The following is a 15,489-nucleotide window of genomic DNA, read 5'->3' as shown; positions in this document are numbered from 1 at the left end:
AGTCCACACCGATGGCAAGCCTTCGGGAGCAACTTGGGGTTAAGTATCTTGCCCAAGGACACATCGACTGCCGAAGCCGGGTATTGAACCACCGATCCTCTGATTGGAGAACTACCTTGCTCTCCACTACGCCACAGCCGCCCCTCTTTCCCGGGCTTAGACCATGTGAAGAGACATTCTGCAACGTGCGAAGTTATTGAAATAAGATACATCCAGGAATAAAGTAAAGCTGGGGAAATGCTCATTACATCCGTCTGAACCCTTGAGTCTGTAAAAGTAAGACACTTTCCCGTCCTCCTGCATCCTGCTGACTCTCAGCTTCCTGTCCACCTGCTGCACAGACAGCTCCTCTGGGGAACAGCCTGGAGGGTCCGGAGTCAGGACAAAGACTGGGTGCAGGGCAGTACCAGTTAGGAGAGGCTGGACCAGTAGAAGTCCAGTCCCACTGTGTGTCTCTCTTGTCCCAGTTTTTATATTCTAACTGGAGGAGGTCCAGAGTGTTCAGGAACCCTTGGTGTCGTTGCCAGAGCTGTCCACTGGGTGGTGCTCATGTCACCTCTCCATCACTGGATCATTAACATTTGTTTGTTTGACTCAGTTTCATGCCAGATTCATCAACGCCTCGGTTAAAAGTAAGATTAGAGGCATATATTGATAGGCGTTTTGCACAGTATTTAAAGGGGTTGAATCTGAATGAAAGCTGGAGTTTTGTTTCTTACTGTTGAAAAAAAAAGTTTATTCCTTTTTTGTATTGTTATTTGCAAATCAATCCGTCAATACTTTTCTCACTGATATCATTTTGTGCTCAACTACGTCCACCCTGTGTTTTGTAATCTCAAAATCTTTATTTTGATTTTAATTCGTACAACTTCCATATTTACAGCTGGCCAGAAGTTAGAGACCAAAACTATTTTTAGTTTTTGATTACACAGCGCAAGGGTTCCATTATATGTGAAGGATTGGAAAAAAATGTGCACTTGAATACAAAATAAAATGAATGACGAAGGAAGAAAAATGAAACACTGATCTTCTTGTTATCTGAGGCACTGAGATCAGAATTGGAAAAAGGGTTGAATTGAATACCCAGTGTAGTAAGAGTAAAATTCCATCTGAAATACACCAGGTGTCACAGGTAACAGGGGAAGGACCCAAACGCTGACAGTCCTGTCAACAATGAGTCTTTGCTTTGTGATTTATTGAAGAAACAACAATGTGGAACAACAACTGTGATGAACAGAGTACAAGTGGAAACGAACCGGTATTTCTACAGCCGGGCTGATTGTGGAAAATCTGAGGCAGGTGGGAGGAGTAAGGTCATGTGACGGCATGCCTGATGAGTGAAAGTGGGAACAGGTGAGGAGGGGGGAGGGGGAGGTCAGCTGACTGGGACAGGAGAGAAAGCGGTTATTGAAAGGCAAAGGGGAGTGATATGGGAGACGCCAAAGAGGTTAATTTAATTCAAAGATTAAAAAAAAAAAACATAAATTAATCATCATCATCATTAGTCATCAAATGTAAATGTAGCCACTGATATATTATACCACTGATACAAATCATAACTCTTGATAGTGCCTGCATTCACTTTTAGGGAACTTTCCAGATTATATATTTTTATTTAGTTTCATTATTTTGGATAGCTTGCTAACCTTTAAGTACTGCTCTGTGAAGACTTTTTTCCATCTAAAGTGTCTGCTGTGCCGATGAACTCACTCTAATGACTCAGTAACAGTAGCACAGGGCTTTAGGAGGGTCTACATTTATTTCATACAGCTGTTCATATATAATGTGTGTCATGAACCAGTGAAAAAAATGGAAAGAGTGTGCTTCATGTTTCAGCCACAAGAGGTCAGCAGTGCAGAGTTTACAAGTGTTTGTCGAGGCTTTGTGTTCACCTCTAATTATGTTATATGCTCAGTATCATGAATATATAGAAATGACAGACTGATTTAGACTTTAGACTTTTTTCCATATTCTTTTTTTGTAGATGCTAGTTGAGTAACTATTCACAAAGGCAATCCAAAACTGCTCTATGAACTCTAACATGTAGTTCATAAACTGAGATGAAGATTTAAAAAAATAGCTTTAAGTGGATTTGAATGGAACACTTCTTCTTAAAGTGTTTCCTGATTTCAACCAATCATTATAATACAAGGATATGAATAAATCAAATGGGCATCATAAATATCAATGATGGAAGGATATTTACTTCCTTTAGCATAAACATATACATATAATCCTAACGTCACTTCATCATTTAAATTATATTTGCAGTATTTATTTATTTCGTATTTATTTAATTCATTTTTATTTTGCAAAAATGTCAACAATTGTTCTTTCAACAAAACTAAACAATATGTTAAGTTTAGTGATTTATTCTTTTTAAGCTCAACTTGGAGCAGATTCTAACCAATGGTTAGGGCCTAATGGTGTAATTGCAGGTTAAGCAACAATTTAACAATCTGTCAGCCGGTTTAAAGAAACTGCAGATTTATATAATATATGATATGATAGAATAATAATAATATGAAATGATATATCATATTATATTATATTGTTTTATATGAATAGAGACTCCAGCTTTATTCCAGGTATAAGTTAAAAAAGACACAAGATGTCAACATTACAGTAAAAGCAGCATAATAATCCACTGTGATTCAAAGTTTTAAAACAATAAAACAAGAAGCAAGTCCAAGAGAACGAGTGAATAGAGGCACTTTATACAAGAGAGTCAGTAAATAAATAAATAAGATATGTGGGAACAGTGTTCCCACGTATCTTATTTACTTATTTACTGCCAATTAAGTTAAACAAAGAATACTGACTTATTTACTGACAACATGGGTTTTCCCAGAACACCCATGTTGTCCTTTAACTCGTTAAATAAACGGTTCCATACAGGTAGTATTCACATCTGACTTTGTAGCTATACAATTATGTACAAAGTGGGATGCGAATGTGTCAGTTAGAATGATAAATTCACATTTAAGTCTTCAATCTTCAAGTGCGAAGAACTAGGAAGTGTTATTTTCATTCTACCAAGTTTATTCTTTTTTTACACCAACTAAGACATTTAAAAAAAAAGTTCAATTGCCGAATATATCTATTTCATATTAACACATATACAAAAGCTTATCATGATCAAAATGCAATATTGTTGTGTGTTTGCTGCTGCCTTCTATCTGTGAAAACGCACTCTACTATGTTTTCTCCTCCGAGCTCCTCTTCAGTGTTTAGTCCTCTTGATAAACTGTGTGTCCTCTACTCTCCTATCCCAGCAGTAGTACTGTCCCAGCTTTTCTATTCTAACTGGCGGAAGTCCAGTGTCATTACCACAGCTCACCACCGGGCGGAGCTGTTACTCAGCCCACGTCATCGGATCGCTCCTGTGTGATTATGAAATCATCTACATCACATTTCGCCTTGAGGTTGAGATTGGACCTACAGGAGAGATTAGTTTTCTATTTTACTTTTTTTTTTTTTTTTTTTTTACATTTGTTAACATTAGGAATTATTCGATCCATCCAAGATGACTACTGACAACATCTGCACGTGTAATGTCATGATTTTTAATTAAAAGTCATATCATATTGGATCAATTTCTTAATTTCTTACCATATTTACTGGAATATATTGATCCAAAGGCATGCAGTTATTCAGATAACAAAAGTGAGAGGAAATAGAGAGGTCATATCTAAATAATTAATCTATCAATATTGTTATATTTCTTTACAGTCTCTCCTTACAGACTTGCCCTGAAATGTAATGAACCTCCACATTTTAGAAGATGCTCCACACTAAATGCAGTCGCAATTAAAAAAAAGCTTTTTCCAGTATCCAAATTTAAATCAGAATATATGACATCAACATATAAGAATATTTTTACCTACCTTTAACTCAAACGTAATATTCATATACTGGGTAAAGCATGGAATGACATGCACGTTTTCCAGCACTTTACTGGTGTGATCCAGTATAATTGTTAACCGATAGAACATCTAAACATTTACAAATATCTTATAATCATATTGAAACTTCCCCTGTGGCCAATGAGATTTTTGTGGTTTTGTTGGTTTATTGAGGAAATAGCAGTAATGTAATTTCATTATAGCTGCACTCTCTATGGAGGAACTATGCTAATGCTGCATTAAGAAAACGGTTGTACAGAAGCCTTTGATGGGACAAATCCTATCAGATCTCTGAGGACAGTGTCTCATCAGACTGTCTCTCGTTGGTTTCACTGGAGATAAATCCCATCAGCGGGATGTAACACCTGATTCATGGCTGAGACGAGTAGAGACGCACCGCGGACGTCTGCAAAAAAACAAAACAAAACAAGCTCCTTACCCCTTTTTATGAATGAATGTCGAGACCCCGTGACCCGGCCCAGCCAATCAGCGGCTAGCAACCTGCACCAGCTCGCCCGCAGCTCTGCAGCAACAAGAGGTCACTACACGCCCGGGAGCGTGGAGAGGAGAGAGGAGTACGCGCAGAGAGCGGACAGCCTGCAGCAGCTCCACACATACAGAGACATCAAGGAGGAAAAAAAGGGGCTCGTGATTTTAATTTTTTCCTCCCCCAAAATAGATGCGCCATGCCGCTGAAAAATGGCAACACCGTGGCGGTGGAGAGGCGCGTGGACCTGGCCTCGCTCTTCTGCATGATCGGGCGCCATGGTCCCGCCGTGGCTCTGGCCGTCATAGCGATGGTGTCCGTGCTGGCGGCTCTCGTCATCTACCGGACCGTGAGGGGGAAGCGGAGGAAGGCCACGGCAGAGGCGGCTGCCGCTGACGGCGACGGTAACCGCGAGAGTCCAGCCGGAGTTGAGGGAGACGAGTCGGTGATCCGGGAAACGCAGGACTCCGTGGAGTCAACAGGTAAAAAAATAAATAAAAAAAAAGATCCACGAGTATTAGGTGTAAAGCTGTAGGTGATGGGGGGTGATTATTATTATTTAAATACCTCTGCCTTCATTCATCTAAAGGTGCAAACCGTCACCCCAGGTAAAGTGCTGAGGAGTATCATTCTAATATTATTGCCTATGGTAATTTATAACATCGAGGACACCATGCATTTAGCAGGATACATAACATGAGTATTAATATCAAGGAGACTTAGGTTCCAGTGAGGCTGTGGGGGATATAAATAGGCCATCATAACGTACTATAAAGCCTTTATTAACCCCATTTATTCCATTAGTAGAAGCTGACCTCACATACTGATCCAGATGCATTTTAAAGAATACAGTTAATAGCTGCACATATTGTTTGTACATGTTTGCTATGATTGAATGTAACTAGGCACATTAACTACACAGTCCTGTACAAATGTTGAGCTACTTGTAGACCTGCTTTACCAGAGTATTTCCACGCTGTTTTCTACTTCTATTCAACAGATCAGAGGTAAAAAAAAACTTTTTTTTTTCTACTTTTATCTGCCCTACTTTCCAGATTAGGATTTAACAAACAAATAATTTGATGAGATCATAAAATATGGTATAGATTAAACCATCCCACAGTAAATACAATGGTTCAGTAATAATATAATAAGTTATATAATATTTATTTCACAAGGGCAATTTGATACTTTGAGTACATTTACCTAATTTTATATACTGATAAGGGTACACAAGAGAGATTTTTTTTTTGGCAGGTCAAGTAACCCCTTACACAGAGGAGACTTTCAACCAACAAACAGTTACTGTCACTGATTGCAGTGATTACTCAACCTGTGATTAGATCTACTTCTGTGTGGTCATTGTGAAAAAGGTACAAAGGTGGATCAGACAAAGTGCAATGTTAAAAAACAACAAAAAAAACAATATATATGTCCTTTGTAAACCACTAATTCATCAAATATTAGAATTTGAATTAGCCTCAATACATTTAATTAACATTAACCATTCTTTAGTCATCTACTCTGCTTTTCTAGTTATAAATTCAAAAAATAAAAATAAAAAGAGGTTAATAAAAAGAATGAATCTCGATATGATATCAAATATATAGGATTATAGCATTTGAAATTTATTTTAACTGCATTTTTTTCCCCCTTATATCTTATTATAGATGTGAATGATGAAGGCTCATCAGACGTGAAGCAGGATGTTCATCTGATTCAGAGTGATCTCAGAATCAGGCACCGTCGTGCTGCTGCTGCTGAGAAGACCCCTGCACCATATTCCCCTCCTGAGAGTGACATCCGAGTACCAGACATTGAACCCACCGCTTCAGACGACACAGAGGAAGCGGCAGTTGCGTGGGACTCTCAGCGAGCAGCAGAGACTTATGCAGAAGAGGCCAATCAGAACCTGCAGAGTGATACTTGCACAGAGGCTGAAATGGTGTTGGAGGATGCTGTTGATTGCCAACGTTGTGAGAGCGATGACGGGATTAAGGATGTGTTGGAAGAGTTCCGTGATAGCTGCTTGAAGGAGCCTGAGCCGATTAATGCTGAGAACCACGGGCAGGAAGATGAGGTAAGCAGCCATCTGTCTCTGTTTGAGGTTATATGCAAGCTACGGTCGAAATTAAACTTCATCCGTCACAGTTGGTCTATTTAAAAAAATAAAAACGTGTTAAAATATTGAGTTTTAGACGTGCTGGTAGGCGGATTTGTTACCTTTATACAGAGCCAGGCAAGCTGTTACTTTCCAGTCTGTTTGCTCAGCTAATCAGTGGCTGTAGCTTCGTATTTAGCAGACAGATTCGAGAGCGTTATCTATCTTCTCATCTAACCCTCAGCAAATAAGCGTGTTTCCAAATTTGTCTGAACTATTTCTTCAAGAAGGTGGAGCACCAACCCAGTGGGAATATTTCTCTCTTTACCCATTTTCCCTCAGACCTCATTCTCTCTGTAGTTTCACACTAGGACAGTCTTTTCAATCTTGTATGTATTTTTATCTACTGTCAGACGAAGTAAGACCCGATAATATTAACTTTTTATACCTTTTTATTGTCTAGGTGTCAACAGCAGAATGCCAAGAGGATGAGGGCGTGACCCCGGAGAAGGATGTTTTGGACGAGACACCCGGACAAGAAGACAACTTTCAGTGTGCTTTGAACAATCCGGTGTGCTTCCAACAATATATGAGTGAAAACGGTAATGATGAAGGGCTGAGTGAGCATCAAACCACAAATAGCGTGGAGTCCAACTTGGAAGAGCCCGTCATTCATATCGAAGGTGTGTCTGTTCCTTGCGTCTGTTATGGCAAAGATGATGACCTTCAGCCAGAGAATACAGATAGCACGGATTTCTGTAGTTATTCTGGCAATATTCGCCTCTCTCCAGAGGGTGAAAGTAGAAATGAGACTGATGAGGTGGAAGAGCACGGTTTAGACCACCAGGTAGTCGCTCATCCTGCTGAGATCTCGTCGTCGACATTCCAAAAAGAGTCAAACCTGCCATCTACACAGCACGAGCAGTGTGACGATGACACGGACAAGGGGACGTCGCCCATTCAGGATACTGACTTGGATGAATATGTTGGTCTAGCAGGTGAAGAAATTGTACGTGAAGACCACTTGAACAAACTTACAGCTGTCAAATTTGACGCCCCCTTGGCACAGTTCGAAGAGCAAGACGTGGAGATTGAACAAAAGGAGGAAAACGGTCCTACATGTGATCAAGAGGACAGCGCTCTTTACAATGGTGCTGATCAGGCCAAAGATAAACTGCAGACCGGTGGCAAAGACATTGTCTGTAGTGAAGAAAGTGGAAGTTCAAGTGAGGCGCTCAGCCCTACTCTGACCTGTTTGAGTGCGCCTGTAAAGGATGATAATCACGATAGCAGTCTGTCAGGTATCTCAGGCATTGCAGATTCTGCTGATTTGTCATTTGATTGTCAACTCCCACAGAAAGGAGATAATACAGCTACATCTCTCGATGAAGACCCTATTTCTAATATTCTTGAGCCTAAAATGTCATCATGCGATATAGAAAATGAGCCTGAAAACAACGAAAATGGCACAGCCGTGGTTTTGGCTGAAGAATCAGATGACCAAGTGTATGACCCTCAGGTTCAATCTTGCTACGAAGACCAACAAAGCATCCAAGCGCTAAGAAATGAAGCTTTTGACGAGGCAAGTGTTGCTGCTGATCCGGATATAGCTGCAAACGTACCTTCTGTAATAGTTGAGGACATATCTTACCCTCACCTGCAATCTATTTGCCAAGACCAACAAATTGAACACGTGGAAAATAATGAAACTTCCGACGAGACGAGGGTCGATTCTGCTCCTGATGCAGCTACTTGCAATAAGACTAGCTGCTCTGTACTTTTAATGTCTGAAGAACTATCTAATTCTGACACTCAGTCTTTCTCCCAAGACCAACAAAGTGACCTAACAAAAAATAATGAAGATTTTTCTGAAGTTACTGATGGCGCTGCTCCCGTCATGATTGAGGATTTAAATCCTCCCTTGTGTCATGTTTACCTGCCGTCTTTCGCACAATTTGCGCTGATGGATAATGATGTATCACTTGCTGGTGTTGGTGAAGAAAGTGGGATTTCAAGCATGACGGTCAGCCCTGATGCCGGTAACGAGTTTGACGCGATCTTTGAAGAAATGGTTCTTCCGGTGATGGATTGTGAACTGAGGTCTGAGGGACAGACGGAGGCCCAAAACAGCTTCTTTGCTGATGATGCAGCCATATCCGTCATTGAAAAGGATACGGCAGGTATGTTGTTCGGGCCTTACCCATCGCATCGCTGGCAGCCACCTTGCAGTGAGCGCACAGCATGGACTTATTATGAATCATCCGCAACCAACGAGGACATGTTTGGCCATGAGATTGAGGATAGTTATCACAGCGCGATGGATCAGTTTGCAGAGCAGATTGCATACAGCGTTACTAACTTTAGTGAAAAGCCGTCAGACATGAAAGTTAAGGTAGAGGTTGTCGAGAGTAAAGAGAAGACAAATGGAGGAAGTGTTGAAAAGAAAGAGGCTACAAAAGCAGAGAAGGAGATAGAAGAGGACTTTGAGAAGACTGAAATCAGTATCATGGAGGCAACTATGGACCATAATGAATGGATCATGGATAGTAACTATCAAGCCTTTCCCTGGATGAATCTTTCCGCCCCATCTTCTGCCCAAGACGATACAAAAACCAACCAGCTTCCCTCTGAAGAGTGCCAATACAGCTCTGCTTCAGCAGACACCACTTGTACGGACACAACAGATATCCCACCTTCCGCTGAAGTCAAACAAACCGACACTCTCTCTCTCGTCGACGAAAACACGGAAAATAACACAAACGTTGTGGCGGTTGAGCCAATGCCCCAGAATGTTGACGTGACCTTCTGCATCCATTATTTCACTCAATCACCATACCAGACGGTGGCTGTCACAGGAAACCAGCAGGAGCTGGGGAACTGGAAGGGATTTGTCCCGCTAGAGAGATCCAACGACGGGCACTGGGCCACGGTGGTCAGCCTACCCGCAGAGAGCCATGTGGAGTGGAAGTTTGTGGTGGTGGACAAGGGCGAGGTGTGCCGCTGGGAGGAATGTGGCAACCGCCTCCTCGACACGGGCTCTGGAGACGACCTGCTGGTGAACGAATGGTGGGGACGCTTGAGAGAGGTGAGGCGAGAGGGTGATTGTGATTTGCAGTGTTCAGGAAGCTTTGGTACCGGATCCTGAACCAGATAGTCAGGTTTGTTTGTACAGCCTGTGACAAGACCCACATTGATCATACATTGAGTTAATATGATAATACTACATCCTGTCATACATACATCCTAGTAAACATTGATGTCATTTTTGGGGTCATCAAGAGGATACATATGTTTTTTGATGTCAAAGTTACAGATAACCGGATTGAACCTTTTTAAGCCCAGACGCCTGGACGTATCTGGACCTGCAAATTTCCAACGCCATGATCACAAGGATAAACCAGTCATCTAATGGGACTTTACTTAAAGGGTCGCTCTGAATGCCAGTGATAACATTGATAATTTAGAGAACTGAAAAGATTGTCGTCAAATGACAGCATCATTACACAAAACGTCTTCCTTTCTCCCCCCCTGTGGTTGTATTTATAATTATGCAAATCGCACCTCTTTAAGAAAAAGGGTGACTCAATGCAAGTGTTTTAATTTATGTAAATCGATACTTTACTATAATGTACGTATGCTGCTTCAATACTCCCCAAAAATCTATGAGAATAAATGCACATAGTTCACTTTTACTACAGCAATAATCAAAGCAATAATTGTATATTGTACACTGTATGACTGGTGCAGGTATTCTAATGTGTTTACAACTAAACTGTGATATAGTTGTAACTTTGATGCTGCTTTTATCTCATGGGACTGTGTGCATGCAATACTGTCCCATTGTTGTTCTATGAATGTGCCTTTTAAACTTGTTTCAATTGTTTTATAATACATCAACACAATTCTCTCTTCTTTTTTTTTTAAACAGCTTTGCTGGCCATCATCTTTTATGTTTCAATGCAACTTTTATTAAGTTTCTTACAGTATGTTGGTTAGTTTCTCACTTTTTTTTTGTTCAAGTTTCAGTTCTTAATCAGTGCAGGCTATTGGTCTCTATAACTCAGATCATGGCAGAGATTCTTGTTATGCAATACTGTGAAGATGATGCTACTCTTTAATGTCAAATGAGGTGGAGTTGGTTACCAAATAAAGAAATCTTCCAAGTCTGTCATATCTGCGGATTTAGTATGTTTCTTATATATGTTCATGTATTGAACGCCTGGATGTTTGGAGGTGATTGGAGACTTGACAATCCATTTTCAATTATCTCAATAATGATTCACCAAAATTAGATTTTTTTTTTTGTTTTATTTAGGAACAAGGATATATACAACCATAATGCACCTGACTGTGTCTGTACTGAAGTTATTTAATCAACTGAAGATACATATTTGAAGATCTCCATTCAAAATAATTATTCCTGTATGGCCCCTCTATTATTTCTCAACCAGGCAGCCCCATGATGCACTGGTGTCGTCTAAATTTCTACAAATCATTAACTGCTTTTGCAACAAACAAACAGACCTACACAGACACATTCAACATTGTGGGTTATTGTGAGGCAATGCACTCAACACAATCTTTGACCTGATTCCTAAATCTGCGTCAATTTCCACGATTTTGGACCAAAAGCCAAGACCGTGACCTTGAGTCCAGTCTGGCTCGGAGGGGGCTCATGTAGAGAAAGTGTGGTTGGCCGTCATATAGTCCTGCTAGCTTGTCAGCTCTGTGCAGAAGGTGACCTCGCAGCGTCTAAAAAGAGGGTGCTCTTCATATTCCAGCTCCAGAGACATCACTCGTACGCATGCACAAATGTAATGTTTTGCCAGACCTATAAATGATTAATCTGCACTGCAGGGAGCGGGAGGGTTTATGTGAGGTTATTTCAGAGGATAAAACTCAAAATGTAAGCAGTGCTGAAAGAGGGGAGGGGAAGATGCACCATGGGAGGAAAGAGTGAGATTTTATCACCATGCTTCATGGGCAGTCCGACAAATAAAGGAATTCAGAGGAAGCCATGCTCAGAAAGGAAAAGAATAATCATTCACAAACAAAACAGTCAGTGTGAATGAACAAGACGGCTTAAAGTAAAACGACTAAATCAAGCACACACTAAACTATATTAGATGTATATATTTAATTGTAAAAACAATATGACACATACATTTTGCCAGCCTAATAGTAATCAGAGGAACTAACATGCCTCTCATGTTGACCTTCCAATTGTGTGTCATCTACATGTAAATGTGACCGTCTGTGAAATGTGATCCCTGCTCTGGTTCCGCATTTGGAAGACCCCACCTCTTATCCAAAGTGACCCAATACTTACAGAAGCCTTCCCCTCGGGTATTGAACCCTGAACATTTTGCTTTAGCTCTTTAGCCAAAACAAAGCCTCTGGGACACATTTGACTCTCCTCAAACGGGGGTCAACAGAACTCTGCCCAGGCGTGGGTCGCGTGATTTCTATTTTCAAAAACAGGAGTCCAGGCAACTTTTGCCCATTTGCCCCAGTACAAAGAGCCAAATATAACAAAACATGATGCAAAGTAGAGGCTCTGTTTACACTGAAAACCTCAAATGGCAGGGATATTTTGTATCCCTGTGTGTAACCAACTAGAACAGACTGATAAGATCCCTGATAAAACACCTTTGTAGAAAGGTTACAGGTGACACCAACGTGTTCTCCTGGGATGAGTGTTGGTTATGCGGCGTGTGAACGCAGCACACCAGTGCTAATGTGGCAGCTGGGAGCGTGTGCACTTTCTAAGGTTGAAGGTAATCCTTTATTTAGACACCAGCTTCACAACTGACACCACTTATGCTCTACTTATAGATCTAACTCTCTCTTTGCATGTCTCTCTTTATCTCATGGACATGCACACAAGCCATTTGTCTTACATTTAAAACAGTTAAACCAATGTTCGACCCCTGTTAAGGCTAAAGTCTTAACGCTGAGTAGGGCTCTTGATGTGAAGAGTCAGGTTGTCTTGAGTGAACCCAGCCTTCTAATCAACACCTATAATGGTTACTCAGCTGTTGTTCCTGTGTCTTACTGTGATAGCTAATCATGTGATACGGGTGGAAAATGATCGGTTGTCTACAGGCAGCAACCTCTGGCTCTGAAAAGTGATGCCAATGCTGAAGTGCATTAAACTTGAATTCTCTCTAATGGCCATAAGGGGGCGACTCCTCTGGTTGTATAGAAGTCTATGAGAAAATGACTCTACTTCTAACTTGATTTATTAGAGCAGTAAACACAGTAAACATGGGTTTATGGTGTCAATCTCTAGTTTCAAGTCTTCTTCAATACAGCATGATGATCATTTAGTAACTTATGGTCTATTTAGAGTCAAATAGACCATAAAGCTGGTCATGCTTTAGGGCAGGGCTACCTTGTGATTGACAGGTCGCTACCAGAGCAGTAAACCTTGTCTCTACCTCACTCATACAAGGTCCAAATATGGTCACTTACAAAAAAAAAATGTAATCCAAGTGGGTGACAGTCAAAATGTTAAACTCAAGGCTTCAAAACCGCAGTCAAACCAACGGGTTATTTCACGACGACTACGTACACTTCATGTCTATGGTTGTTCATCAAATAATTGTCTTAGCTGCCTTGAACGCCCCCTAGTGGCTCCAATGTACATTACATACTACAACATGAAACATGATGTAAAAGTGGCTTTAATTATTAGAATTTTTATAATATTAAAACTTTGTCAAATGACAAACTGAAAAAGAAATGAACCTACAGAGAATTGTCGCCTGAACCACCAGCTCCCCTCAGCTTTATAACAATTTGCAGCTCATTGATTAGCCATCTGGATGCAACTTTTTCTGGCTTTAGTAGGCAGCAGTTTTAAATGACAAAGCTCTAAATACCCAGTGTAGACCTACGCTACCAGATCAGCACCAAATAGCAGAAAGAGACAGTGGGCGGCTAGCTGGTGAGCACAGTGGAGCGTTCACATTTTGTATTACCACAGGAGTTGGCAGAGACCAAAAAAGCTAGAAGAGAGTGAGCGTTGGACTTACATTCATCAGGTGGACACAAACATGACTCCGAATGAAGGGATGATGCTGCTCCTTTGTATGGGATGTGTAAACTTTTTTAATGCTTCGCCAACATCCATTCAGGAGTTGACATCATATCTTTGTTGAGTTAAGAACTTGCTAATGCTTAAGCGTATCGTGTAAAAGACAATCCGGCAAATACATGTCCGACATATGGGGGGCGGACCAGTAGCCTGTACTGCTGGGGCAATCAGTGAAGTTGGAACCAGGTGAGCCAGTAGGAGGAGCAAGTCAGGTGGTGAAACTGGAGAGAAAGGCAGTTTGAGTGACTGAGCAATCAGGAGGGTTCGTCCAAGAAAATTGTATTAAAAATTTGGCCATTAAATGTCAAGATACCTCTTTATGTACCAAAGTGTTGGTCAAGGGAAACATCTTGAGAGTGAGAATCACTAGAAGGTATCCTCTGGGGCCCATGAATACAGGTCGCTCCACAGAGCAACAGATTGTAGCCCGGTAAACTGAAACACAGCTCTTTAGGCCAAGTTGGAACGCCCAAGTGTGAAATTCTCTTTAAGTCAAGTTAGCTGTCTCCTCTTACACAAGCCGAGCAGTCGGACCAGGCCGCAGCATTCCACTTGAACTTTGACTCCCATGGAGATTGATAATGTTTGCCGCAACATTAAGCATGCACAAACATTCTAAATGTGCTTTCAACCCAGTTTCTGTGTCAAAACAAACAGGTTTTTTTTCCTTTTTCAATACTGGAACAATAAATATTAGTTTATTATTAGCATACAGCATTGAAGTGACTTCTTTTTTTTTGTCATTGCTCTCACTGGTTTATAATTACATTAAATGAAGCCAGTGGTTGTGGTTTGGTTGTGCCACACAGGCAGGCTATTTATAGAGCATACCAGTCCTCGTTCCTGTTCCATACTGTGGGATCTTTCAGTGACCTTCAGTGGAGACTGTGGTGCATGCTGACAGTGGTGCATGGCCATAAAGGGGAGGAGCAAGGGTTAAACTGGAGCAGAAGGAAGCTTTACGAGTTTTAATGTTTAACCCTTATGCTGAATCTGAATGTTTGCAAAGTGTATGACTTCTAATGGTCCTTAAAACAATAACATTTATATAATTTTATAGTAATTCTTCCCCTCTATTTCATCTTTTTAGTTCCTGTTATCAACCTTTGGAGTCTTGAACTGTGTTGTTTTTCTTGTGGATCAGAAAGCAAACCAGAAGCTTTTCTGGATCTCCGTGCCATGCCAGGACAGCCCCTCCGCCGGTGATGTCATTGCTGGCAGTCCCGGTGGACACTGCAGTTGTGGGCTGAATGCAGTACTTGTGTGTCCTGCTGATGTTACGGCGCAGGATGAAGAGAGGGAGAGGAAGACAGGCAGAGAGAGAGAGAGAGAGAGAGAGAGAGAGAGAGAGAGTAAAAGTGCACACGGCCGTATGCATAATGCAAACAGATCTGGAGGGTTTGAGTCTTCCTGAAAGAGTGCAGGTTATCAAATATTTACAAAAATCAGACATTTTTCTCCTTCATATACAGATTCTAACGTCAGTGTACAAGCTTTCTGTTAATGCGTGTCATGAACTCATCCACATAATATATGTTGTTTCAATTGACTTGTTTATCAAGAAGCATCATAATGATCCAACCAAGATCCTGTGGGGAAATAAAAAGTCTGTTTGGAGCTTAAAACATATAAATCCAACCAGTATATATAGGCTATTTCTTTAGTCTTTTAACATGGCCTTCATTGTACTTATATATGTATTTCCTTTTCTTTGCTTCCTGTATAAATGTTTCGAGTGTTATCCGAAGAGATTCCTATGTGTGTGTGGACTTTGGAATCCACAAGCAGAGGTGTGCTCTATTTGAAGTCATTAAGAGATATGAGATGTAAGATAATTTGGTCTAGCGAAAGAGGCCAATCAACTAATGTGTTATATTCACAGATGATCTTGCATGTA

At 40.8% G+C, this 15,489-nt stretch overlaps 1 protein-coding gene across 1 annotated transcript; it reads left to right on the top strand.

Annotated features, from left to right (window-relative positions):
- The first annotated feature begins 4,459 nt into the window (after positions 1-4,459).
- stbd1 (starch binding domain 1) lies at positions 4,460-10,659 on the top strand. The gene is made up of 4 exons (XM_054612373.1): positions 4,460-4,874; positions 6,063-6,472; positions 6,957-9,578; positions 9,801-10,659. The coding sequence occupies exons 1-4, from the start codon at positions 4,592-4,594 to the stop codon at positions 9,900-9,902; spliced, it is 3,417 nt and encodes a 1,138-aa protein (XP_054468348.1). The 5' UTR covers positions 4,460-4,591; the 3' UTR covers positions 9,903-10,659.
- The last annotated feature ends 4,830 nt before the right edge of the window (positions 10,660-15,489 follow it).

This window comes from Anoplopoma fimbria, chromosome 14 (assembly GCF_027596085.1).
Source record: "Anoplopoma fimbria isolate UVic2021 breed Golden Eagle Sablefish chromosome 14, Afim_UVic_2022, whole genome shotgun sequence".
Classification (NCBI taxonomy): Eukaryota; Metazoa; Chordata; class Actinopteri; order Perciformes; family Anoplopomatidae; genus Anoplopoma; species Anoplopoma fimbria.
Note: the sequence above shows the minus strand (reverse complement) of the source record. Positions and strands in the feature narration are given on the sequence as shown.

Bases quoted from the DNA above. Each gene is read 5' to 3' on its own strand.
- stbd1 (XM_054612373.1), top strand. From the start codon at position 4,592: ATGCCGCTGAAAAATGGCAACACCGTGGCGGTGGAGAGGCGCGTGGAC. The intron at 4,875-6,062 runs GTAAAAAAATAA...ATCTTATTATAG, and splicing joins GGACTCCGTGGAGTCAACAG to ATGTGAATGATGAAGGCTCA. The intron at 9,579-9,800 runs GTGAGGCGAGAG...TTGATGTCAAAG, and splicing joins GGTGGGGACGCTTGAGAGAG to TTACAGATAACCGGATTGAA.